At 55.1% G+C, this 25,124-nt stretch overlaps 2 protein-coding genes and 1 long non-coding RNA gene across 3 annotated transcripts; 1 reads left to right on the top strand and 2 right to left on the bottom strand.

The window, feature by feature from the left end:
• Positions 1–2,061: 2,061 nt before the first annotated feature.
• LOC147914903 (uncharacterized) lies at positions 2,062–4,246 on the bottom strand. Its single transcript, XR_015554579.1, has 3 exons — positions 4,206–4,246; positions 3,283–3,354; positions 2,062–2,897 (listed from the first exon to the last, which is right to left on the bottom strand). It is a non-coding gene; the product is annotated as an uncharacterized LOC147914903 (long non-coding RNA).
• A 335-nt stretch (positions 4,247–4,581) lies between these two features.
• LOC101387996 (polyunsaturated fatty acid lipoxygenase ALOX15B-like) lies at positions 4,582–13,170 on the top strand. Its single transcript, XM_014789798.2, is given in 16 exon segments — positions 4,582–4,813; positions 4,816–4,883; positions 4,977–5,199; positions 5,871–5,952; positions 6,239–6,361; positions 6,503–6,606; positions 7,943–8,115; positions 8,851–8,994; positions 9,793–9,996; positions 10,080–10,166; positions 10,283–10,452; positions 11,901–12,022; positions 12,123–12,223; positions 12,325–12,486; positions 12,990–13,013; positions 13,015–13,170. Coding segments are annotated over 16 exon segments (2,175 nt in total).
• A 144-nt stretch (positions 13,171–13,314) lies between these two features.
• On the bottom strand, positions 13,315–24,916 carry ALOX12B (arachidonate 12-lipoxygenase, 12R type). The gene is made up of 15 exons (XM_004433102.3): positions 24,770–24,916; positions 23,443–23,647; positions 20,363–20,444; positions 20,179–20,265; positions 19,942–20,064; positions 19,480–19,583; positions 18,962–19,134; positions 18,602–18,745; positions 17,231–17,434; positions 16,903–16,989; positions 16,410–16,579; positions 16,017–16,138; positions 14,057–14,157; positions 13,677–13,847; positions 13,315–13,494 (listed from the first exon to the last, which is right to left on the bottom strand). The coding sequence occupies exons 1-15, from the start codon at positions 24,914–24,916 to the stop codon at positions 13,315–13,317; spliced, it is 2,100 nt and encodes a 699-aa protein (XP_004433159.1).
• Positions 24,917–25,124: the final 208 nt, after the last annotated feature.

The following is a 25,124-nucleotide window of genomic DNA, read 5'->3' as shown; positions in this document are numbered from 1 at the left end:
TGGGACAGCACCTTTTGAAGTCTCTAAGCCTCAAAGTGCCTGCACACCCACAGCCCCCTTGAAGGGTTTTGTGACCTTGTGTTGCTTTGCATCTTTACCTTACGTTACCAAGGGGGTAGAAGGAGCGCGTAACCCTGACCATAGCAGATTGGACCTAATGGTCACCTGACCCAAGGGCAGCCCTCCTATAGGTTGCTCAGCAGCACAAAAAATGGCTGGTTCAACAACTGCCCAAGAAGTTGACGCTGACCTATGGTCCCAGCCTTAAAATGAGCAGCCCACTGAGAAAGGGCCACAGGAAGCAGGGCAGAAGGAGGACGGTGGACGGCTTGGGGCATGCAGGCAGTGCCCATGTATGCTTTCTTGAAAAGTTGCCCCAAAGTTGGACAAAAGGCTTGCATATTATAAAGCAGCTTCCATTTGCAGAGACTTAGAAAATATTATATCACTAATCATATGTTGCCGTCTAGAGTCAGTCCTCAATAATGGAATTCCAACATCTCATACACATTCTTTAATTCTCTCTTTCTTTTTTCTTGTTCCAACTCAACGAGCATCCATTTAGGCCAAAAATGTGTCCCTGTGAATTCACCTAATGATTTCCATCTGTCTCATATTGCAGGTATCAGAGCTTTGGTTTTTCAGTTTCATTAATTTTTACAAAACAATGTGGACAAAATGGAACATATATTCGAGTAACTGCACAAACACGTCCATTGAAATAAACAGAACAGTGCTTCAGAATGTGCAATGTTGGTTGACCAGCAGGCAACATTTGAACTGTTCATTCTTTACTGAAGTTCAGTGTACCAAAAATGATTTAGAGATATATAGCTATTAAACTTCTCTGGTTTCAAGCAACAGAAAACAATTCCTGCTAACTCAAGCAATAAAAGAGTTTATGGAAAAGAAACTGAGTGCCTTGAGGGATTGAAGAAAGAGTTGAACACAGTAAGAGTGAAACACAGTCCTCAGGAAGGACTGGGCACAGGAACCAATGGACATCCTCCTCAGGCACTGCCATTGGAATGACAAAGTTCCTACCATTTTTTGTCCTTGAATTATTTGCCTCAATATTCAAATTCCATGAGGAAGAGTCTATTTGTCTTAACTTGGAGTGGCAGGAACCATTGGTTGCTGTGGCAGAAAGAGTTTGTGCTCACCAAATATCTCAGGTACTTCCCAACATTTCCCAGTCTATCTTTCAGTTAGGTTGAGGCCATATGACCAACTCTGGCCAATAGACTGTGAGAGGAAGTGATGTATGTCACTTCCAAGAAGAGGCAGTTAAGAGCTAGTGTGCCTCCTCCATCCTTCTCTTGCCCTTGAGGCTGCCTTGGGGGCATGTTCCAGAAGACATGAGCCCTGTCCTTCCCACTATCACTAGACTGTAAGCTCACGAGGACAAGGTTCATAACTGCCCACCACACTGTCTGGCACACTGCAAGTGCTCAAGTTAAGTAGGTGTTGAATGGAGGAATTAATACACAAATGATTCCTAAAACTCTTCTATGCCTTTTTTTATTTACCTGTTTGTCTCCCCCACTAGACCATGAGTTTCTTGAAGGCAGGAGCTTGGTCTCATTCAACGTCATATGCATGGTGCCCAGCACTGTGCTGACACCTGAGAAATACTCAACGAATGTTTGTTTAATGATGGATGAAAGGAAGAATGGATGGATGTATGGATGTATGGATGGATAGATGGATAGATGGACTAGCGAGTTGGAAGGCAGTTGTGCCCCAGTCAATAAGCTGGTATTTGCTTCACTCTATGTCTTCTGGGATCAATTATCATCTCCAGGAGAAACTGGAGACCCCAAGGCAGCTCAGCAGTGGGAATCCAAGCTGTCAGTCTCCAACCCTCCTTGGAGAAGCCACTACCGCCTCCACTGCCCAGGCCCTGGGAGCCCCTCTGAATCTCTCTCTCTCCCTCTGTCTTTCTGTCTCTCCATCTGTCTCTGTCTGTCTGTCTGTCTGTCTGTCTCTCTCTCTCTCTCTCACACACACACACACACACACACACACACACACACACACACAAGCACACACACACCGAGTCCTTGGGCTCTCGGCTGACCAGCCGTAAGAAGAGAAGGTTGTTACAGGTAACAGTCACCTCTAGAGGATATCCAGTTAACTCTTCAGAGTGGTGGTCCCCTTGGCCTAGGGTGGGGACTTCCTCATGGACAATGAGGCATCGGGCATCCAGGCCCCAACGTTATGCCATAGAGACTCCCCACCCCAGTTGGGCTTGTTGGCAGTAGGGGAGGACCAGCTCCCTCTTTACCACCCCCGACTCCTGCCTCCACCATCCCAGGTCTTTCAGTTAGGGAATCAGGGTGTCATGGAAGGAGAAAAGAGGAAAGAGTGTAGGGTGGAAGGTCCCAGAAGTGCGGCGGGAGCCCATCTTATCTGCTGCCACTCCCTGCTCAATGTTCCAGGACAGGGTGGAGTGAGTCACCAGGGAAGGAGAAGGACAAAGGTATGGGTAGGTAGCAGCAAAACGGGTAGAAACAGAGAAGCAAGACTCAGATACTAGCACAGAACTGGGTTAATGAGACAATGCAAGGGTTGCCAGACATAAAAATCAAAGGCAAGTAACCAATGGGAGCAACTATTTGCCACATATAGAAAATATCTGAAATATATAAAGAGCTTCTACAAGTAACTCAGCAAAAAAGAGGGCAAATAATATAACAGGAAATTCACAAAAGGCAGTTCATAAAATAAACCTAAATGTCTCATAAACATGTGAAAAGATATTTAACCATACTGGTCATTAGGAAAGGTATTTAGAGTTGTCAGGGGTGTGAAGCAACCGGTCCCTGGTGAAACAGTGTAGCAGTGCAGCTTTGGAGGAGAACCCTTTGGAAGTCTCAATCAAACTTCAAAACCTAAAAAAAAAAAAATTTAATCCAGCAAACCACTTATAAAAAGGTATCCTACTGAAAACACCCATATTTGCATAAAGGAATGTTTACAATGATGTTTTGCGCAATATTAGTTACAATAGGAAAAAAAACTTTTAAAAACTTGAACGTCCGTCAGGAAGAAAATGTTAAATTGGGAAACAGTCCTACTATGAAAAATAATGTAACTGGTAATCAAGCCAATCTATAAATGCTGACATGGAAAAAACATCCATGATGTATTGTTGTAGAGGTGGAAAACGTCACACAATTATAAGCATGGTATGACCCCTTTTATGGCACAAAAAATAAGCTAAGTGTGTAATCAACACAAATGCCAAGGAAGAAGTCTGGAAAGATGCATACCCACCTGTTGTTTGAGAAAGGGAGTGGGATTGTACAGCAGGGCCATGATGAGGAGTAAGAGAATGGCGACTTCCACCTGAGAGAGAGAGACACAGAGAGAGTGAGAGAGAGACACACACACACACACAAAGAGACAGAGAGAGACACACACACACAGAAAAAGACAGTGACACACACACACAGAGAAAGAGACACGGCGCGCAGGGGTGGGGGTGGGGGGGACACCTGGGAAAATGAGATCTATTTGATTGCCTGATGGATATACTCACAGGGAACAGCCTTGTTAAGGAAAAGTATCCAAAACTGATCAATAGTCAAGAGGACAACTGCCTGTCTTTTCAAGGATATTTAATTTTCTAGAAGAATATACCATTGTTTGATTTTGCTATTTATTATTAATAAAGGCCTCAGTCTATGTGAAGTATGTAACTTGTGTCTGATAGAGATGCAAATGATTTCTGTTCGGTAAAAAAAGATAACCCCAACAATTACAGTTTATTGCCCCATAGGACATTAGCTACTTTTGTATGTAACTCAGGAATCCTATCCTAACCTTAATTCCTTTATAAAATTGCCTATAAATGCCTATAAATACCCGGCTCCTCAACTGTTCTTGGAACCAGCATTACCACCTTGCTGAGCTGAATTAAATCTTTGACTTGTGTTCATTCTAATTTGTATGAATCATGTCTTTAATTTTTTTGAAAATAATACTTAGGCTGGAGGGAGGGGCCCTATGTCCCACCCTCACGGTGCCTAGAGCCCCGTCCCTTCTTCCCTCATTGCCAGGTCCCCTTCCAGCTTCCTCCCTATCTTTGTGAGCCCCCTGCTCCCTCCTGCCATCCAGGATGGACTTCCCGGATGCCTTTGCTCACTACCCAGGGAGGATGGGGAACAGATCACGTCTCCACTCCCACCTCCACCGACCTGAGAAAGAGCTGAGGACGGGGATGGAGGTAAGCGACGGGCTGGCTGCGTGAGGACACGCGGTGACTCAGTCTTCGCTGCTCAGAGTGGTTTACCCGGACTGGGTGGTTTACCAGGGCTGGGAGTGGGCAGGGCGGAGAGGCCGAGGAGGAGGCGCCCGCAGTTCTCTCCCGGGGCACCGGGAGGGGGGCGGAGTCACCCGGAGGCGTGGACAGGGAGTGTCTCCGGAGCCAAAAGCCGACCCAGGTCCGGAGAGGTAGAGGCAAGCCAAGGCTACAGCTTAAGGAGCTGAGGTTAGCCCGCGGGCTGGGGGCGAGGGCTTGGGCCGAGGGCAGGTGCTGGGCGGCACGCGGGATCGCGCCGCGCCCGGGTGGAGATGCTGCCTGCGGGCACAGACCACTGGAGCCCGAGCCAGGCGCACACGAGTCTCCCCAGACCCGCCTGCCCCGCCGCCCCAACGACTCTCAATCCTCCAGCCAGCCCGCCCTCGCCTTGTCTCCTGCGGCACTCCGGACCTCATCGACGGCAGGCCACGGGCGAGTACCGGGTGCGTGTGGCCACCGGCTCCTTCCTGGGCTCGGGAACCTGGGACAAAGTGTCAGTAAGCCTGGTGGACCCGCAGGCGAGAGCCCGGCCCTGCGGCTGGACAACTTCGGGAAGGACTTCAATCCGGGCGCGGTGAGTGCCCGCGCGGGCCCTGGCCCTCCTCGCATTCCACCCCACTTCACCCTGCGAGCCTTCTCCGTCTCCGCCCACTCCCCCCGCCCCCAGGAGGAGGACTTCGAGGTGAAGCCCCCCCAGGACGTGGGCCCGGTGCTGCTGCTGCGCGTGCACAAGGCGCCCCGGGCGCTGTCCCACCCGCCTGGGCCCTTGGTTCCCGACGCCTGATTCTGCCGCTGGTTCCAGCTCACGTCGCCACGGGGCGCCCGGCTCTGCTTCCCCTGCTACCAGTGGCTGGAGGGGGCGGGGACCCTGGTGCTGCGGGAGGGGGCAGGTGAGGGAGGGGACAAGGCTGGGGCTAGGGGAGGCTAGTGTGGTCGTGGGTCAGGGGAGGGCACTGGTGCCCTGCTGCGGCCACAGAGCGGGAGGAGGGGGAAGTGAGGGGGGAGACCAGCTGGGGGTGGCATGAGGGGCACCAGAAGGAAGAGGAGGAATCATTGGGAGGAATCATACTTATTGGTTGTGGGGGACCTGGTGGAGGGATCAATGAGAGGGAGGAAAGAGTGGTTCTGACAAGATCAGGTGGGGACGTTGGGGGGTGGGGGTGGGGGTGGGGAGTAATGGGTGGAGGAGGGAGAGCCTGGTGGAAGAAGAACAGGACTGGGAAGCACAGGGGAGGGGAGGCAGGCAACTGGTGCCAAACATGTGGGGGGGGGGCCTTCCCTTCCTTTCTCTTTCTTTCCAGCTCTGCTCTTTGGTCCCCTCTGGCCTCAGCTGTTGAGTTGGGGTCAATGAATAGAAGGGGGCTGCTGAGGCAGTATCTGCCTTGGACGGGAGGAGGAGGGGGCAGGGGCTTCTCCATCCCTGGGGGAAGAGGTAAAACAGACCAAGAAACCAGTGGCTGGCCCAAATTCCAGTCCGGAGATGCCCCCCACCGGGTCTGAGGAGAGGCTGGGGTGCTAAGGGTTGGGGGCAGGCCCCCCTCTCACTCGTTCCCTCCACCAGCCAAAGTCATCTGGCAGGACAGCCACCCTCTGCTCTGTGCCCAGCGCCAGGCAGAGATAAAGGAGAGGCAGCAGAAATACCGGTGAGCAGCTCAGGGGGACTTGGGCCTGATAGGCCCCTACTTCTTAGTTTTCTGGCAACAAAGGGGCTCCCTTGCTCCTGCTTGCTGAAGTCTCAGGTCTGACCAAGAATAGCATGTACGTGAGGAGTCCCAAGTCCTGGCACAGCCCCACTTCATGAGCTCCCAATCCCAAAGCCCTGCCTGCACAACCAGGCCCAGGGGCCCAGCCCATTACCTTTTCCAGTCCCGAAGGGTGGAGTCCAGCCATCAGTGCCTCACTCTCATCTCCACCTCTGCCCTTGCCCAGGTGGAGTGAGTTTTTCCTGGGCATACCCCACTGCCTAGATGCAGAAAACCTCAAGGAGCTCGATCCCAACCTGCGCTACTGGGTCACCAAAGAAGTCAGCCAGAAATTCCACCTCCTCTTCCCGTGAGCCTGCCTGCCCCAGCCCACGGCTCCCTCGCTGCAGCTTGTTTCCCTCCCAGCCCACCCAGGCCATTCTGAATGTCAGCCCACTCAGGCCATTCTGAATGTCAGCCCACTCAGGCCATTCTGAATGTCTTTCTGCAGGAACATCGCCCTGAAGCTGAAGAGACTGCTGGCTAGCCAACGGCCCTGGAGAAGCCTGGATGAGATCCAGCGCACCTTCGTCTTCCCCAAATCACCCATGTCAGGTCTGGGAAGTGAGGGAGGGCCAGAGAGTCTGGGGTGGTCACCTGGTAGGACTGAGAAACAGGAGCTGGAATTGGAACATTCTGGAAATCACAGAACTTGTCCTGCACTGCCGCCAGTTCCCTCCCCTGTCCTTCACAGAACCTCATTCCTGCCCTGAGAAGAGAAAGCACAACTTCTGTCAGCCAGGGCTGCCGGCACAGTTGGCCCCTGGTGGGGGCTGAGGGATCCAGGGAGGATGCTCCACCCCAAATGTCCCCCCTCGGGATGGGCTAAGGCTCACTGTTCTGGGAGCCATTCTCATCCATCAGGACTTCAGCAAGAATGGCCAGAAAGTAAGTTCTAACAACTTGATTTTTTTGTCAAGACAAGTAGAAACACTTCCTGGCACAAGCACTCCTTTTTCGCCATCTCTTGGCTTCGTAGCAAGCCAAGCTCCTAAAGCTGGTGAAATTAAGTTAGGGCCTTGGGGTCTGTTTGCTTGTCACCTCCCTTCCCTGACTTCATAACTACATCTTCAAACTGTCCCCAACACCGAGTGGCTCTGAACAACTGGAAACACCTGTCCTGTGAATAACCTCAGCAAATTAGGAAAAAACATCTGAAGTAGAAAGACTTTTCCGTTTCAAAATTGCCACCTACTCACGTGGGGCCTTGTGCCTCGCATGCAGACTTGAAAACCAAACTAAGTCAGGAGTCTCCGCTCACCAATATCCTTGTCCCCCTGGGTGCACCGTGGGTCCAGCTGTACATTCTGACCTGGGGTTCAAACTATACATGTTGAACGGTTCAAAAATCCTAGCACCAACAGCACACTCCAAGGCAGTGCAAGCTCTCTCTTTGAATGATTGTTCTGGTTTAACAAACTATCCAGGGTGTCTGCTGGCAAAGTTTCAGAAGAATAGGACACGGGCCTGGTGAGTTTCAACAGGAAATTGGAGAGACCCCCATAGAGCAGAAACCAGGAAGGAGGGCTAGAAAGATGGGCTCTGCTGGTATCCAGCATCCCTCAGTCTTCTGATTTTTCTCAAATTCTACTCAAATCCTGGATGCAGTCTTATACAAACCACAGAGCACCTGAGGCTTCACCAAAAAATGGGTGGGGCTAAGGGAGTTGGTAACTCCTCAGGTAGAACCCAAATCTCTAATCCCTTGTCTTCCGAGAAGCCACTAACTGGTAAAGTTATCCAACCAGTTGGGGTAGAAGAAAGGGAACACCAGAGAGTGACCGTGCTGGAAGGTTGGAGATCTGGGTCCTCAGAGTGGTGGCAGCACTGGAGGCAGAGGACTTGGGTCCCTGGGGACCAGGGTGACCCTCTCCACACCCACCCTCTGCAGAGTGCGTGTTTCAACATTGGTGGGAGGACACCTTCTTTGCCTCCCATTTCCTGAATGGCGTCAACCCTATCCTGATCCGCCGCTGTCACAGCCTCCCAAAGAACTTCCCTGTCACTGATGCCATGGTGGCCCCCATGCTGGGCCCTGCAACCAGTCTGCAGGCTGAGCTGGAGGTGAGGGGCCTAGGGGTCCAGCCTCCCTTCCCTCCCCTCAGTGCCTTCAGGAGCCCAGATGCCTGGGCTCCCAGTCCCCCAGAGCCCATCTCTTCCGCCCAGCCCTGGCTGCCCTTCATCCCCTCCCATTCCTGTCAAGCCTCCTTTCTCAGCTAGCTCAGCTTCTTCTCTGAGTCAATCAATGCCTCCTGCTCATCACTGAAGGGGGGATGTTGTTCTGCAATGGCAAGGGCTGAGGGGGCGGGGTGAGTGGGGAATACTCTCTCCTGGTACTTTACCAGGATCAGTGCATTTGGCAGACCCCACAGCTCAGAAACCTTGGCAATGAGTCGGTTGTCATGGTTACTGAGGATGCCCTACAGCTGGTCAGCTGAGCACTCCCCTGAGCTATTATCTGCCCTCTCTCTGGGCTACTGGGATGAAATGTACCCCCAACCTCAGGAAGATGCCTTCTGCATCATAAGGCACTGTCCAGCAGGGCTCAATTCTCTCACTGCCTACCCTTGACACTTGGGCCTGGCCACAGCAGAAGTCCCTCCAATATTCAGGTGGGAGTCTCTTTTTTTGGAACCAGAAGGTGGTTCTGAGGTGGAATGCCCCACTGGCTCCAGGGAATGAGGTTCCTTTAAGTGAAATACCTGTGGGTGCAGAGTAACTTCCCCTCCCTCCCCCTAGCTTCCCAGAACTGCACAGGGCTGTCCCTCCCTCAGCCCTCCTCCTCCTCTCCTCGCCTAGAGGGGCTCTCTGTACCTAGTGGACCACGCCATCCTCTCAGGCCTCCGCCCTAGTGTCATTAACGGGCAGCCCCAGTACGTGGCTGCACCCCTGACCCTGCTGCACCAGCGCCCCGGCGGGCCCCTGCTGCCCTTCGCCATCCAGGTCAGCAAGGAGCCCTGGGGAGGCTGGGGGGCGGGGAGCATATGGTACCCCCAGGATGACTGAAAGCATATGGTACTCTAAATGCTGCTGCTCATCACTCTCATCGAATCCTACCCAGCCCCTCCCTAATTGTTTTTTTCTAGTTTTTCTGCTTGGCCTCTTTGATTTCTATCTTGATGGAAAGGTTGTGATATTCAGTGTCAGAAAACAAACTGCATCTTGACATGGGTTTCAAAATCAACTCTATTGAATCATGCACCTTTGACAGTTCAATCATGCTCCCAACGGTTAAAAAACATGACCCCTTCTGGACACGTCTCCACACCCTCCCTTCCCACCTTCCCACCCTTCCAGTCTCTGCCCCACACAACTAGGGATCTGGCTGACTTCAGGCTGGGACAAGGAGCCCTCAACCGGCTCCACCACACATAACAACAAGGTGGCCTGGGGTCACTTCGCCTCTCAGCAACTCTGTTTCCTCTCCTGTTGTACTAGAAGTGATCACAATAGGAAACACTCATATGGCACTTACTGCGTGCCTCGCGCTGTTCTAAGTACTTCACTGGCCTTAACTCATTTAATCCTCAGAACAACCCAATGAGAAAGGGATTATTATCATCAACCTCATTTTACAGATAAGGAACCTGAGTCACAGAGAGGTTAATTCACTTTCCCGAGGACACACAGCTAGTAAGGGAGTTGACCACGTGATTTGGCCCCGTGGACACGGTAATGGGCCACACTTTCTGCAGCCAGTTTCTGCCTGACACCTACCCTCCCCTGTGCCCCCGACTCCAGCTCACTCAGACTCCTGGCCCAGACAGCCCCATCTTCCTACCCAGTGATGAGGCCCAGGACTGGCTCCTGGCCAAGACCTGGGTGCGCCACTCAGAGTTCTCGGTACACGAGATGGTCACTCATCTGCTTCGAACTCACTTTGTGATGGAGACCTTTTTTCTCTCCATGCTGCGACAGCTGCCCATGTGCCACCCTATCTTTAAGGTAGGGAGGACCCCTCCTTCAGTCCCAGGAGTGTGGGGGACCAGGGGCTCTCTCATCTAACCTCTGACTCTGGTCCTCCCCAGCTGCTCATTCCTCATTTCCGCTACACCTTGCACATCAACATCCAGGCCCACACTGGGCTCTTTGCACCAGGAAAGCTCATCGACCACGTCAGGGCCCTGGAAGGCCTGGGATCCTCGTGGTCAGCCGAGGGGGCCAGGAAGGGGCAGAGGTTTGGTCCTGAGCCTCCTTCTGCTGGCGACAGTGGGCTCTCTGCTCATTACAGTCAACATCGCTGGGACGGGTGGGCTGCCTGGAGCTGATTGCCAAAGGGCTAGAGGCTGTCACCTACCGCTCCCTCTGCCTGCCCCACCAGCTGGCTGACCGTGAGGTCCAGGACCTCACCCACTACTACCATCGAGATGATGCGCTCCAGATCTGGGCAGCCATAGAGAGGTGAAGCTCTGCTGGGGCATGAGGGCTCCAAGCCTCACCCTCAGCCACATCTCTGTTAGCTCGTTCTTCCATTTCTTCCCATCTTCTGCCCAAACACACTGGTGTCTCATAGTCCTTTCCTGCCTCCTCTTCTTCCTTCTCAGCTCTGTGACCTTGGGCAAGTCACTTAACCTCTCTGTGTCTGTTTCCTCATAGGAACATAGGGATAATAAGAGCACCTACCTCACAGGTTATTAAGATTAAATGTAAAGCCCTAAGAACAAAGCTCAGGTGAATAGGAAATGCTCTCAGAGCATTAGCTATTATTAATATTCACCCCATAGATAAAGTCTCCATGTTTCTAGTTCTCCTTCTAAATCTCCCTCACAGGAGACCTCGTTGGGATGCACCTCTAGTCTCCGCCACAGTGGCCAGGTGTTCTTGATGTCTGACCTCCTCCTGGGTCCCCACCTCCCACCATTAACCTGCAAAACGACCCTCAGGCACTGGGATTTTATGACAGCGCTGCTCATGAGCCTCACATGGCTGCGTTTTTTGACACATGGAATGCAGTGTTCACTGCAGCATCTCAGCCCCTTTGGAATCTGGCCCCCCCTTTCCACCCTTCCTTCTCAGCACACATTGAGCTTAGGGAGGCCAGGCACCCTGATTCTCCTTCTCTCACTATCCAAACACTGCCGCTTCTTCAAGCCCAGCTCATGCCCCACCTCCCCCTGAAGGCCTCAGGGACTCCTCCCATATGAACACCCACAGCTAGAGCTGCCAGTGTCAAAACCTTTCTTAGCAATGGATCCACACACCCTTCGTGAGCCCTACTGTGGCTGAGAGTGGATGCCCTGGTGTGCAAGGCAGACCCAGCTCTGCCCTTTGGGAAACAGTGGAGGAGACAGTCCCAATCCACCAGTCCCCACACGGAGGGACCTGGTATCTAATCCTTCCCTGTGGCTTGATCTAGCTCAAAAGGCTGGAAAGCAAATACCCGCAGGCCCAGTAAACAGCAGAAAGCTAGGGAAGAGGAGTGGGCAGAGACTGTGGCCAATGGAGAATTCATGTTTGTTGATGGGGACAGTGGCGACCCAGCTACGACTATAGCCAGATCTTTAGATTTTTCACGAGAAACCAGACATTTTCTAATATTTAAATATTGGCCATTGATTCAACTTGAAAAAGAAACAAACAAAAAACCTTGGCAGCCAATCAAAACACACCTGCAAACTGATTATGGCTAGGCCCAGGTCTGCACCCCCTGGTGGAGACTGAGGCCTTCAGGTTTGAAGCTCAGCTCAAGGCTTCATACAAGGTGTGGTTGGCCATTTTCCTTCTCTGGCCTCAGTTTCCTCCTTTTTGGGCAGCTGGTCTCAGTGGCCTCTTCCAGCTCATACCTCTGGGGCAGCAAAGGTTCCCGTTATCTGTTAACTGTTAATCACCATGCACTCCTGGATCCCCAGCTTTGTGTCCGGCATTGTTGGCATCTGCTACCCAGAGGACAGTGCAGTGAGCAAGGACTTGGAGCTGGAGGCCTGGGTCAGGGAGATCTTCCAGGAGGGTTTCCCAAGCTACATGAGCTCAGGCGAGGTGTCCATCCCTGTCTCCTGCCCTCTAGACCCCACTTCCCACGGCAGCAGCCCCTTGGATTTCAGCTCTGTGTTCTCTACCTCACCTCCTTCTAGGGGTCCCTTCCACCCTGGACAGCTGCGCTGGCCTCACTGAGTATCTCACCATGATCATCTTCAACTGCTCAGCCCAACATGCTGCTGTCAACAGCGGCCAGGTAAGGCTGTGCCAGACCCGGGGGGACAAGCGGGGTCATGGGGAGAGTGGACCTAGCAGGAGCACTGGCAGCTCTGTGCTTACTGAGTTTGGGGGGTTCAGTTGGAATTCAGTGCCTGGATGCCCAATATTCCCACCACCATGTGGCTCCCCCTGCCCACCGCCAAAGGCCAGACAGACCTGGTGGCCTTACTCCCTGAAGTCAACGCCACGTGCCATGCTCTTGTGCTTTTCTGGGGTGTCAGCAACGAAACCAAGGACACTGTAAGCAAGCCCTAGGGTGGCGGTGGGGGAGTCAGGTTCCAGGAGAGTAGGTGGGGTGAGGAAGGGGTCCTAGGGACAATGGGTTACTTGGAGGGTGGACTTAGCAGGCTGGGCTCCTTGATGCCAGGGCCTGGAGTGATGTAGGCTGCTGTGGGTGTGGTTTAGGGGAGTGTGGGTTTCTAGTAGGTGGAGCTTAGAGCGGTCTGGGTTTCAAAGTGAGCATGGATTGGGTAGTCTGGGTTTCTGGTAGGCTGTGCTTAGGCTGTCTTTTGCCTAGGTGGGTGGGTGGTTTATGTTTCAAGTTGCGTGGGTCTTGGGCGGTGTGAGTGGGCGAGGCTCAGGTGGTCTGTGTCCTTGGGTGGATTTTCTCGTGAATTGGGGTCCTCGGTAGTCTGGGTGCCTAGGTAGGTTGACTTAAGATGGACCAGAATCCCTTTGGGTTAAAAGATGAGGCCGGAGCCTCGCGGGGCGGACGTCCCAGCTTTCTCTCCTGCCGGCCCAAGGGGAGCCTGGGCACCTACCCAGACCGAGCACTTCACCGAGCAAGCCCCGCGGAGGAGCATCGCCGCCTTCCAGAGCCGCCTGGCCCAGATCTCGCGGGACACCCGGGCGCGGAACCGGGGCCTGGCGCTGCCCTACGCCTACCCGGACCCCGCGAGAGTGGAGAGCGGCGCCGCCGTGTGACCGCGCGCTCGGCGCTCCCCTCCCCGCCCCCCGCGCCCCCGGTAAACGGCCCCGCGCGCCGACGGACCCAGGGCTTGTGTTTGACGTGCTTTTTTGGAAAACAGTCGCGCGCAGGCGGGGAGAGGCAAGGCGGGGAGGACCGTCCTAGATAGAAATGCTGTTCTCGATCAGCACGGGGTCCAGGTAGTAGTAGGGGATGGGGAGGCCCTTGTTGCGCTGGCGGATGTTGTGCGAGATCTGGGCCAGGCGCTGGCGGAGGGTCTCCATGCTCCTCCGTGGGGCATCCTCCACGAAGTGGATGTCGGGGAAGTGGCCCAGGGGCCGCTGCGAGCACAGAACCGGGCAGCTGGGACGGAGCGGCCTCACTCCTCCGCCTTGCCCCTTCAGCAGCCTCTCTCTCCCTGCCTCCCGCCCTCGACACCCCCTCTCCTGTCTTTGGCCCCCCAGCCCTCTTCCTATGCTCAGAGTTCCCCTACCCCCACCTGCACCCCGAGGCCCCAGGGCACCTTGTCGTCGGGCTCCCGGCTTAGCGTCCAGAGCACCAACAGGGTGATGCACGTGGTCTTCACATCCGGCAAAGTGTCCATGAAGGTCTCCAGAGTGGTCAGCCCCTTGGCCTGCATCGGTGGGTTCCGCATGGATGGTGGGAAGTTAGGCATCCAGGCGGTGAACTCCAGCTGGAGGTGAGGTAGAGGAGGGATTCTGGGTCAGAGAGCACCCCGGGACTCTTGGGCTTAAATTGAGGCTGAGATTGAAGCTGGGACTCAGGTTGAGACAGGTCGGGGCTGGGCTAGGGGTTATGGCTGAGGTTGGGTTTGAGGTTGGGGCTGAGACTAAGGTTAGGTCTGGGCCAGAGTCTGGGGCAGGGGCTGCTGAGCACAGGTACCTGCCCTGTGTTGACAGCTGCGTGCTTGGCAGAGCAGGTGTAGATGACAATGGTGACATATCGGATCAGCTCAGGCACCGTTCGCAAGCACCTGGGGAAACCTGGAGGGGGAACGGGGGGCACAGGCAGGCAGCGTCAGTCCTGCCCTGGTCCTGGCTGGCAGGCAGAGGGTGCGACCAAGCCGGCTCACCTTGTCCTGCCCACACTCCCAGCTACCACATCATGCCCTCATCCTGCCTGCTTGGCTCTCCTGTGGCCACAACCCCATCTCCCCTAGTCCAGACCACAACAAGCCTTGGGGAGGGGGCCTCAACTGGCCTTGGCCAGATGTCCTCCAGGGCTGCTCCAGGGGCCTGCCTGAGGCGGGGCCCTCAGATCTCTGCTCCAGCTCTCTTAGGGGTGCCTCTCTGGTCCCAGGCCTCTGGGGGGGGGAAGTCTTCAGAAGAATCCTGGCTTTCCTCCCCTGACTCAGCACAGTCCCCCATCCACACCCCCCAAAACACACACACTTCTTTCCAGACTCTGCTCATTCCAGGTGGATTTCTCAGTAGCCTGGCTCTCTGTCCTACAACTAACCAAGCTGCTGGCTTCTCTTTCCTGTTGTCCCAAATGAGTGGCCAGCCCTGGTTGCCATGGTGACCCCAGGTTTCAAAAGCCCAACACATTCAAACCAGACCCATCATCTTCCTCTCAAAACCGCTCCTCTGTCCCGGCTTCCAGCTCAAGGAAGGACACACACCATCCACCCAGCTGCAAAAGCCTAAAACCTGCCAGTCACCCTTGGCCGCCCCCCCTACTCTAACCCCCACTGCCAAACCCAAACCAGTCACCAAGTCCTGTCATTTCTATATCCCCACTGGCTCTGGAATTCTCTGCATCCCCACAGCTCCCACCCTAGTCAGGTCCCTGTCACCTCCCTCCTGGACACCACAGCAGCCTCCCAAACTGTCTGCTGACCGCCAGTGCAGCCTAATATTCTAACCTACGAATCTGAGCTCCTTGCAAACCCCTCGATGGCTCCCTCTGGTGCTCGGGGTAATTCCAAACTCCCTACCCAGGCTGTGCAACCCGGGCCCTGCTCATGGCTTCAGCCTGAGCCCTGCTGGGAGCCTGCCCAACTCCCACTCGCAACACCAGTTGCAGGGACCTGTAAGCAGCTCCCAGAAGTCACTCTGCTTGCTCTTGCTTTTGGGCTTTTCCACTTGCTGCTCCCACCCAGAACTCTCCAGCCCCACCTCTGTCACCTCACAGCTGACCTCCCCATCCTGCAGATCTTAGCTAGATGTTAGCCACGATGTTGGATCTCAGCTAGACCTTACCCTCTGCTACCCACCCCACTCTCTACCTACCACCCCTCCCCAAGCTGGGTTAGGTGCCTCCCCTGGGCTCCTATGCAACCGCAAACTACACCAGTCCCGCTATTTACTTAAGCAGACCACCTCCCAGACTGTGAACTTGAGGGCAGCACCGTCACCTGTCTTGTTCCCTTTTGCCTCCTCAGTAACCAGCACAGCATTTGTCACATCATAGACGCTCATTAAATATTTGTTGAGTGGGTGCTCACGTGGCATGACCTCAGGATGCTCTCCCACCCTCTCCTGGAGCCGGCCAGATCCCCACCAGCTCCCCAGCCTCCAGGACGCTCTGCCCTTTCCTCTTTGAGCTCATGCCTCACTTCTCAGTCCACAAAGGTTGTTTCTGGGATGGGGGACTGGGACCCCTCCAGGTCTCTACAGAGATGACCCGTAGCACCTGAGCTCAGAGAGGGACCAATGGCCAGCCATGCTTTCTTCCCCAACCTCTCCAAGATGCCGCTGCTCCAGGGGCCAGGGCAGGGCCCTATCAAAGTCCTAGGCCAGTGATTTGGCCTCTTTCAGTCCCCAACAAGACATGCTCCGGGCCCAGCCCCAGAGGGCCCTCCCCACAGCCCCAGGGCCCTGCTGGGGGCCCAGGCCCATACCTGAGCTCTCACGCCCTAGTAGGCACTCCTTGAATATCTCCTGCACCCAGGACTGCAATTCCGGGTCACCCTCCACGGCTGCATCACATGGGTAATAGTAGGTGATGATCTCTGTCACGTACCTGACCGGGGGACAGGGCCTCACTTTGGATCCCCCCTGTCCTCCCCAACCATGCTTCTCCCACCTCCCCCAGGATGCCCTGGCCTTGGCTGCCCCAGAGCTGCCCCAGGCCCGTGGGTGAGCAAGTCCTGGGGGCAGAGGTGGCGAGGGTGGCTTGGTAAGGTCAGAAGATGGCACCAGACCTAAGCTCAGGTCCTTAAAAGCTCCCCATACCCCCTCCAACATCCCAGGGTGTCCACCCCAAGTGCCACCCACTGCTGCCCTGACCTCACCTCTCCAGAGCGTTCCACACTGCCAAGCAGTCATCGCGGTAATAATATCCTGGCAGGTCCTGAACCCCACGCTCCACAAAGTCGTTGGGGAGGTAGAGGCTGTCGTAGGTGGTCTCTGACAGAGCCCGCACCATCACCTCAGCAAAGCCCTCCAGGCCCAGGGACATGGCCTGTGAGGGAGGAGGCAGACCCTGGAGCTGGAGAGGTCCCTGCAAGTCCCCCCTTCTGAGGATCACACCCACCTCACCACAGTCTAGTGAGGGCCCCTCCAGCCCCCACCCAGGCTGCCCCACTCCAGGAATTATCACATTCCAGGCCAGCACACCCAGCCCCTGCCTCTGCACCCTCATAGACACAGCACCCACTTTAACCGGCCCCCTCCCTCCACGCCCCCTCACTATCTGAAGGCAAGTGCGAAGTTCTGCTTTTAGTCTAACTGCAAAGGCCAGAAGAAAAGCAAATATCTTGGTGGGGGTGGGGACAGAAGTCTTACTCTGGCCGAGAGTCCCCCCTCATTCAGGAGGAGGGCCCGCCCGATGCTGTTGATCTGGACGGTGTATCGGGTGTGGGGGACAAGGAGCTGTAGGAGAAAGCAAGGAGGACAATGAGAGAAGATTGAAGTTACCCCCAAAGAACCTCAGCACCCCCATTTCTGCAACATCAAACCCCTTCACCACCCATCTCAACTCCTCTCTTGTGGGTCCCAGCTGCCTCCCCAAGTCTAACTGGACTCCCTCTGACGGCCAAGTGAGCCAGGTGGCTTTCTGAGGCCGAGTGAGGGCAGTAATGCCTCCTAGAGGCCGCTTCGCCCAGGCCCGTACCTTGTAGAGGGGGTGACACATGGGTAGCTGCCTCAGCATGGCCAGGCAGAAGGCCTCAGCGATGAGGTGGGTCTCCAGCAGGTGGGCGATGGCCTCGTGGCAGTAGAACTCGGCATAGCGCACCCATGTCTTAGCCAACAGCCAGTCCCACTCGGAGTCACTGGGCAGGAAGATGGGGCAATCGGGCCCGGGGGTCTGGCTGAGCTGGGAGTGCGTCAGGAGGGAGGGTTAGGTGAGGGCAGAGACACACACACAAGGGCCCTCACTGCAGGAGGAAAGCAGAGGGGAGTCTGAGGACGTAAAAGCTCCACCCCCTACACTCCACTCCCTCTGGTCCCCTGAGCACATCAGGGCCTTTCCTCCCTCCACATTTGCTCTTGCTGTTTCCTCTGCCTGTAGTACCTTCCCCCTAACCCTTTCTCTCCTTGGCAGTTCTCACTCATTCTTCACGAACCAGCTCACAAGCTGCCTCCTCTGAGAAGCCCTCCTTATCTCAAGCCCCAGCCACCACTTTCAGCTGTGCAGGTTGTGCACTGCATGAGGGTTCCCAGCGCCCCCGGGGCAGGGGGGCTGGGGGATCACTGAAATCTAGCCTACAGTGTTCCACTAATGAGCTAGGAGCATCAGGGCTTGACTGATCCCCCTCAGAGGGGTGCCTTTTTCTAATTTGGACATGACCCTGGTGGAGACCTCTGGGAATGGAGCACCGCAGTTCCCTTTCCTGCCAGACCGGACTCTCAAGGCAGCAGCTAAGTCTGATTAGCTCAGTGTTTCCAGCAGAGGCCTGGCCCACAATGGGCATTGGTTTATCAAGTGGATGGGTGAATGGAGTCAAAGAGACAAGCTTGCGATACCAAAGTACAGTCCTATCTGGTCACCTCTGTGCATATACACACAGCACACCCACGAGTGCACCTGCAGGGACCCAAGTTCATGACCGGGCATACAAGCACACAGAGGCGCACACAGAGGCGCACATCTAGGGACACACAGGGACTCAGCCCAAGGCTTCCACACAGGGCCACCACTAGCCACACACACAGATAGGGACGTACATAAACATAGGTGTATTCTCAGATGCACACACAGGGACATACACTCACGTGGACACACGTGCTTACACACAGGTGTGCACACTAACAGGCACAAATTCTCACAAATAAGTGCACACCCAGGTACATAAGGTTCCCATGCACACACACACACAGAGGCTGACCCACGGACCATACAATCACACGGAGAGGGGCATAACAAGCACACACACACACACCCACACACTCACGTAAGTGCACATACACATTCATGCACACACAGGGCCTGACACACTGGCAACACGCTCATACAGTGGCCCCAGGCCTGCACCCCAGGCACCTGGATGGCGATGGGCATCATGTTCCCTTCCGGGCCGAAGTGCAGCAGGCAGAGAGGGGCGCAGTGGTGCTGCTTCAGGCCGTTGAGCTCAACAGTGGGGATGCCCTCCAAGATGCGGTAGTCTGCCAGGTAAATGTTCCCCTTCTGGAGGGGAGCCATGATGGGCGGGCAGGTAGGTATCAACATAGGGCACCCGTGACCCACGCCTTGGCCCCCCAGGTGCAGGGCTTGGCCAGGACCCGACTGGGGGATGCGGGTCGGGGTAGGACTCTGCGGGCGACCGAAGTGGGGAGAGACGGGGATGCCCCGGAGAAAGCGAGGCAGGGAGGCTGTGGGGGTCTCCACCAGAGCGGGCCTCACCTCCAGCTCTGCTTGCAGGCACGTTCCCTCGCCCAGGAACGGGGCCACCATGTCTTCTGTGACAGGGAACTTATCTGGGATCCGCGTGCAGCGGCGGAGTAGGCCTGGGTTGACGCCATTGAGGTACTGGTACCCAAAGAAGCTGTCCTCTGCCCAGTGCTCGGCCACGTACTCTGGGGGGACGGCGCGGAGGCATCAGGACGCGACCCGATCCCCCTCAGGGACAGAGAGGCATGGAGCTGTGGCCCGGGACAGAGGAAGACAGCGGACAGCAGAGAAGACTGGGGGAGGAAAACGAAGCCCCCAGCCTCTAGCCGCCGGAGCCTAGGGCGACGTTTCCCAATAAGCCGCCAGAGGGCGCGCCTCTCACGACTCGAGATTCCTGCCTGAGGTTCGTTCCGCCTGTCCCATCCCGCTGCCGCGACGTGGGGGTCCTGCCTCTCGAAGGCGCCTCGAGTTCCTCCCGCCAGAGTTCGCCCGGCTCCCCCGTGTTCGATTCGGGATGCCCCGCCCCATACCGGAGACGACAGACTTGTTGGCCGGGAAAATTTTCTTAATGTCCTTCAGTCTCTTCCACGACCGTTTGCAGTCCACCAGACCGCGGAGTTTGAACCCGAGTGCCCTAGGAGATGGGATTCGAGGGGGGAGGCCGTCAGACAGGTGCCAAGCGCCCGCTGGGACGGCGGCAGAGCTGCCCCACCCCACTTAGGTCTCTAGATCTCGGGGTCTCTGAGTCTCAAAGTCTGCATTTCTGGAGCTCTGGATCTCTGGGTCTCAGGGTCTCCCAGGCCCATAGCTCAAGGTCTTTGTATGTCCAGGTCTCTGAATGTCACCTCTCAGGTCCTCTGGCCTGTCCTTTCAGCTCCCTCTGCCTTCCCGGCCATTCCAACCTCTGGGGCTGTGGTGGAGGCGGGCACGGAGCAGGGGGAGAAGAACAGTCTTTACAGGAGCCCTCACCGCCCTCACTCGCACACACTAACGTGGGCCCCAGGCGGAGAAAGAAGGAGGCCGTCTTGATGAAGGAGTAGCGGAGATTCAAGTTCAGGAACTTGGTGGCCTTAATGTTGATGAGAATCGGGAATCCTGGGATATAGCCATTCCATCTGTGGGAAGGAATGCACAGCTGAGGCCAGGCACCTGGGGTCCGGCAGCTGGGGAAGGGGCAGATTCCAGGGGTCAGCTATCGGAGGGGCCCTAGGGCAGCCTCAGGTCCTTACTCAGGCCGGTTGGGGTTTCTTCGGACAGGAGGGCGGTAACTGGGGATATGCACATAGTTGGGCAGGCCGGGAACAAAGACCCTCCAGCTGCAAAGAGAAGCCGAGATGGTGGGCCCTGAGGCCCATGCACTACCCCAGGGCCAGAGGGGGCACTACTGGCCCCCCACCTCCCACAGCCCCTCACTGGTAGAAGTCCTGCTTGGCTCTGATCTCCTCCTGTCGGTGCTCCAGGAGGATGGGGAGCCTGTCGTCCGCTGTTGTCTTTCCTGTAGGGAGACCAAAGAGGATGCTCAAAGTCTGACCCCTGGCTCCTGCCTGCCCTTGCCCACTTCAGGGATCAGAATTCAGCTTCTGCCTCTCGGGTGGGCTCTGGGGGGCCCACAGCCAAAAATGGGAAAGGCTTACTCTGAGAGACGGAGCGTATGTCTTCTCCCAAACACTCAGACGGAAGGATCAGGTACCTCCCTCCTCCCCCTGGCTCTACCCCTCAAGCTGGGCTCTGCTGCTGCCTCAGGTACCTCCCTCCTCCCCCTGGCTCTACCCCTCAAGCTGGGCTCTGCTGCTGCCGGCAAGTCCCTCTTCTAGACCCACTGAGACGTTAGTAGCAGTTCTTTGGCGCTTACTAAGTACTGGGCACTTTCTAAACACTTTACTTGTATTAATAATTACTTAGCACAAGAACAACCTTACAAGGCAGGTGACTATTATTATAGGCCCACAACCTGGTCTCCAAATTCCAAAATCCATCAGGCTATAGAAAGCAGGTTGGTTTGTTTTATTCACAAGTTAGGCACAAATTCCCTGGTTGGCAAAACCTGCTCTAAATTTACCTGAGGCTCTAGATAGTCTCTATGTAACACATTTTGTGTAACTATTCATAGTTTTTGCTGCAGAAATATTAGTATATTTGATTAGCAGATATATCACATAATATATGGTATGTCTGTATATATAGAAGATATATAGATATATACAAACATATTTCATATATATACATGTGTACATATATATATATACACACACATATATCTTCTAAATCATATCTGAATTTCAAAATACCTCTGGCCCCAACAGTTTCAGCTAAGGGACAATATCATCGTGCTCATTTTACAAGGAGAAAATAGTCAATATTACATAGAGAGAAAACAGTGAGCTGGGATTTGAACCAAGGCATTCTGCTTCTGACCACTCACCCATCACCTGCTAACAGCCACCAACAGTTGTTAAGCCTTTTTAAAACTCCTTTTAGAGGTTATGTCATTGGATTCTCACATCAACCCTACTAAGTAGGTTCTGTTAGCCCCATTTTACAGATGAGGACACTGAGGTTTAGAAGACTTCGGAAGTGAACCCAGATGTCCAGCTGGTAGGTGGTGGAGCTGAGGTCCAAATCTAGGCCTGTCTTTCTCCAGCGTCTTGGCTGGTAGTCCCCAGCTGGCATGTGCCTATCGCTGCAGCCCCGTCATTTTCCCTCAAGGCCCCCTTCGCCACCCTCCCCCTCCTCCATCTGCCTTAGCTCACATTGTATTCTGGACGAACAGTGCCCCCTGGAGTTGTGCAACCCGGAGACCCAGCTTGGCTTCATCCCCAGGGTGGGAGCCTCATTCCTTCCAGGGCCCAGAAAGTGACTCAAGTGTCCCTGCCCTGGTGTTGCGTGGCAGCTGCCCCACCCCACCCCATTCCTTCCTGGCCACATAGCGTCACCCTGCCTGTGCCCTGCTTCCATGCCATTCAGTCCCATCACTGTGGGAAGCTGCTCCACATCCCCAGTGAGACCCTCCCCTTGGCCTCTCCACCCTCTCCCAGGCCTGCCTCCCTCTGCCTCTGCCTCCCCTTTCCCCATTCCCCTGCTCCCAGGGAAAGGCTCTCACCACAGGGAAATGAGAGACGGAAGAGGGGTAGTAGGCTGCAAGGAGGATGGGGCTCCAGGCCCCTGGATCCACTCAGCTCTGCCCTCCCCTCCCATCCACCTTGAGGGAGGCCAAAAGTGGGCAGGCCTGCAGTCCCCCTACAGCAGCCACATATTAGGAAGCCAACCCAAGCCCACTAGACAAAGACTCTGGTGGGGGTAGACACAAGGAGGCACTCAGGTCCTGTCCCTCTTCCATGGGAGCAGGAAGCGACCAGGAAAACAGCTGGGCAGCCTTGAGCAGCCACCAAGGAAATCCCCGGCAGTCTGTAGGAGTAACAGGACCTCCTGCTAGAGTGCTGTGGAGCCTTGCTGGATTAAGGGGGCATTTTGCAGTAGAAGTGAGTCCTATTAGAGAAATAAGTGTCCTATTGGAGTAATAAGGAGTCCTTTGGAGCAATAGAATGTCCCATCAGTCTAAAAAATGCTCATTTAGAAAACCAGGCCTTAGGACCGGTCCTGTGGCATAGTGGTTAAGTTCGCGCACGCTGCTTCAGTTGCCTGGGGTTTGCAGGTTCGAACCCCAGGTGCGGACCCACACACCGCTCATCAGGCCATGCTGTGGCGGTGTCCCATGTACAAAAGAGAGGAAGATGGGCACGGATGTTAGCTCAGAGCCAATCTTCCTCAGCAAAAAGAAGAGGATTGGCAATGGATGTTAGCTCAGGGCCCATCTTCCTCACACACACACACACACACACACAAACACCTCAAACCAAAATAAATTTCAGATTATTAAAAACAAAATCTTAAAAAAAAAAAGAAGACCAGGCCATGATAATAAGGTACAAGCCCTCCTGTTACAGCACCACGGAGAACTATTGAACTAACCAGGCTTCTTATGAAACAATAAGGCAGCAGTTGGAATAATGGGGCATCCTATTAGAGTACTAAGTCATCTATTGTAGTAACAGAGCCCTGCTGAAGTAACAGGGAGTCTTTTTAGAGCAGCAGGACATGCTATTTGGCATAAATAGGGCATCCTATCAGCGTCCTGAGACCTGTACTCAGAGTAGCAAGGGGTCTTTTTAGAGTGGCTGGGCACCCTGTGAGAGTTGAGGGGAGGACTGGAGAGGTAATGGAGAGCACTCTTATCTTCAGCTAGAACCTGGGATCCTGAGATCCTAAGGGTAGCCCTGGGCCTCATTCATCTCCATTCCTCCAGGGTGCAGCCCAGAGCTGGGACCAGCACGGCAGCAATGACTGAGAGTAATGTGTGAGAGTGGCAGGCATTTTTGGGAGTCCCTGTGGGGCTGGCACCTGGTTGGCTTGTTGGGAGCCTGGAATGGCCAGGCTGGGGTGGCCAGGCTGGAGCAAGGGGCCTAATGGCATGGGATGGTGTGGTGAGGTCTTGCCTGTAGCCTCACGGAGCGCCAGGGTCTCGTAGCCATCCATCCACTGGTAGGCGGGGAAGTGGTAGGTGTGGCCATTGGGTGCACAGATCTGCACGTAGTTGCAGTACCAGGACTTCTTGGGAAAGAAGGAGTAGCGCTCCTTGTGCAGACGGATGATGATGAGCTCCCCCAGGTCCTGCTGGCACTGGACAGTGTACTGGTCCACCTGGGAAGGGCAAAGGGCCAGCTAAGCAGGTATGACTCGATCCTGGCTCCTCGGGCCTCCCACTGGTCTGGCCCCTCACCCAGGTCGTGCTCATGCTGGGAGATGCTCACCTCCCTAGAAGGAGTGACCTGATCCTTGGGCTCTCCTCCCACCCCTCCCACCTGACTGTCTCCTGCTGGGCCCATCTGCCCAGGGCTGGGCAGGACCCCAGGCACTCCCTTCTCCATTCCCAGGTCCTTGGCTCCCATCCTCCCACCCCCTCCCCAATCACCTGAGGCTGCAGGAGCCATGCAGACCCCCAGGGGCTGGTGTACAAAGGGGTCCCATGGGGTCCAGGGCCTCCCAAGGCTTCTGCAGTCGTAAAGTGGGCAGAGGTGGTCCATGCAGTCCCTTTTTCTCCCACTTATCAATGAAGATGTGGCGATTCAGAAATGGCCACATAGATAGAGTGACCTATTAAGGTCACATAACAGCAGGTGGCTGGACCTGACTCAGAATCAGGTCCGAGGGTTGAGAGCCTAGCAAAGGGTGCTTTCCGTCAAGGAGCAGGCAGGTCCCCACTGGACAGGCTGGTCAGATGCCATTTCAAGTCACAGAGAATCCAATGTGAATTTAAGCCAGTTATGAAGCAACTTAACTTAGGAAGCGTGAGTGAGAATGAGAGAGAGAGGGATGAGGGAGAGGGGGAGAGAGGAAATGGGAAAGGGATGAGAAAGAAGAGAGATAAAGGGAGAGAGGGTTGAGAGATGAGGGCTGTGGGGTGAGTGATGAGAGAGAGGGAGAGGGATGATGGGCAGAGAGAGAGAAGTGAGACAAAGGAAGGGAAGGAAATGAGGAGTGACCAGGAAGGGATAAGAGGTGAGAGACAGGGACGAAGAAGGATGGCCCAGCCACCAGGGAAGTAGGAGAAGGTTGGGAGCCAGGTCTGGGGTGAGGGGCATCTCGAGCCACCCTTGGAGCCCCACTGCTTTCAGACCTCTCCCGAAGCTCCCCAATCTCTCCTGGCCAAGCTCTGGCTCCCTGGCTCTCTCCCCTGCACAGCTCCATCCCTCCCTGTGCTCCCCAGACACAGACACACATACACACTCACACATACACACACACACATGCACACACACTCACCGCTCCCGTGGCAAAGTCTCTCCCAAAGTGGTTCAGCAGCTGCTTATGGCTCTCTCCTTGGGTCCCCACGATGGTCAGAGAGATGGAGTCCGTCGTTCCTGACAAGAGGTCAGTACCAGTAGCCACCTTGACTTTGTAGGTGGCCATGGCTGCTCTTCAGGAGGCAGAGCGGGGGGCTCAATCACAGACACTGGGGGGGTGGGCACACAGGGCCCAAGCCAGGCGGGGGAAGCCAGACACAGAGAGGAGTGGAAAAGGCTAGCCTCCCGTGGTGGAGAGGTGAGGCCCACTGGCAGCCCAGAGCCTGGAGAAGCTGCTGCCCTGGATGGGCAATGGGCAGGATAGGAACTGGGCA

Source organism: Ceratotherium simum, chromosome 16 (assembly GCF_057802395.1).
Source record: "Ceratotherium simum simum isolate JZ-2026a chromosome 16, ASM5780239v1, whole genome shotgun sequence".
In the NCBI taxonomy this organism is placed as follows: domain Eukaryota; kingdom Metazoa; phylum Chordata; class Mammalia; order Perissodactyla; family Rhinocerotidae; genus Ceratotherium; species Ceratotherium simum.
Note: the sequence above shows the minus strand (reverse complement) of the source record. Positions and strands in the feature narration are given on the sequence as shown.

Bases quoted from the DNA above. Each gene is read 5' to 3' on its own strand.
- ALOX12B (XM_004433102.3), bottom strand. From the start codon at position 24,916: ATGGCCACCTACAAAGTCAAGGTGGCTACTGGTACTGACCTCTTGTCA. The intron at 23,648-24,769 runs GTGAGTGTGTGT...TGCCCTTCCCAG, and splicing joins GAGACTTTGCCACGGGAGCG to GTGGACCAGTACACTGTCCA. The intron at 16,139-16,409 runs GTGAGGTCAGGG...TCCCCCGGTCAG, and splicing joins GTGTGGAACGCTCTGGAGAG to GTACGTGACAGAGATCATCA.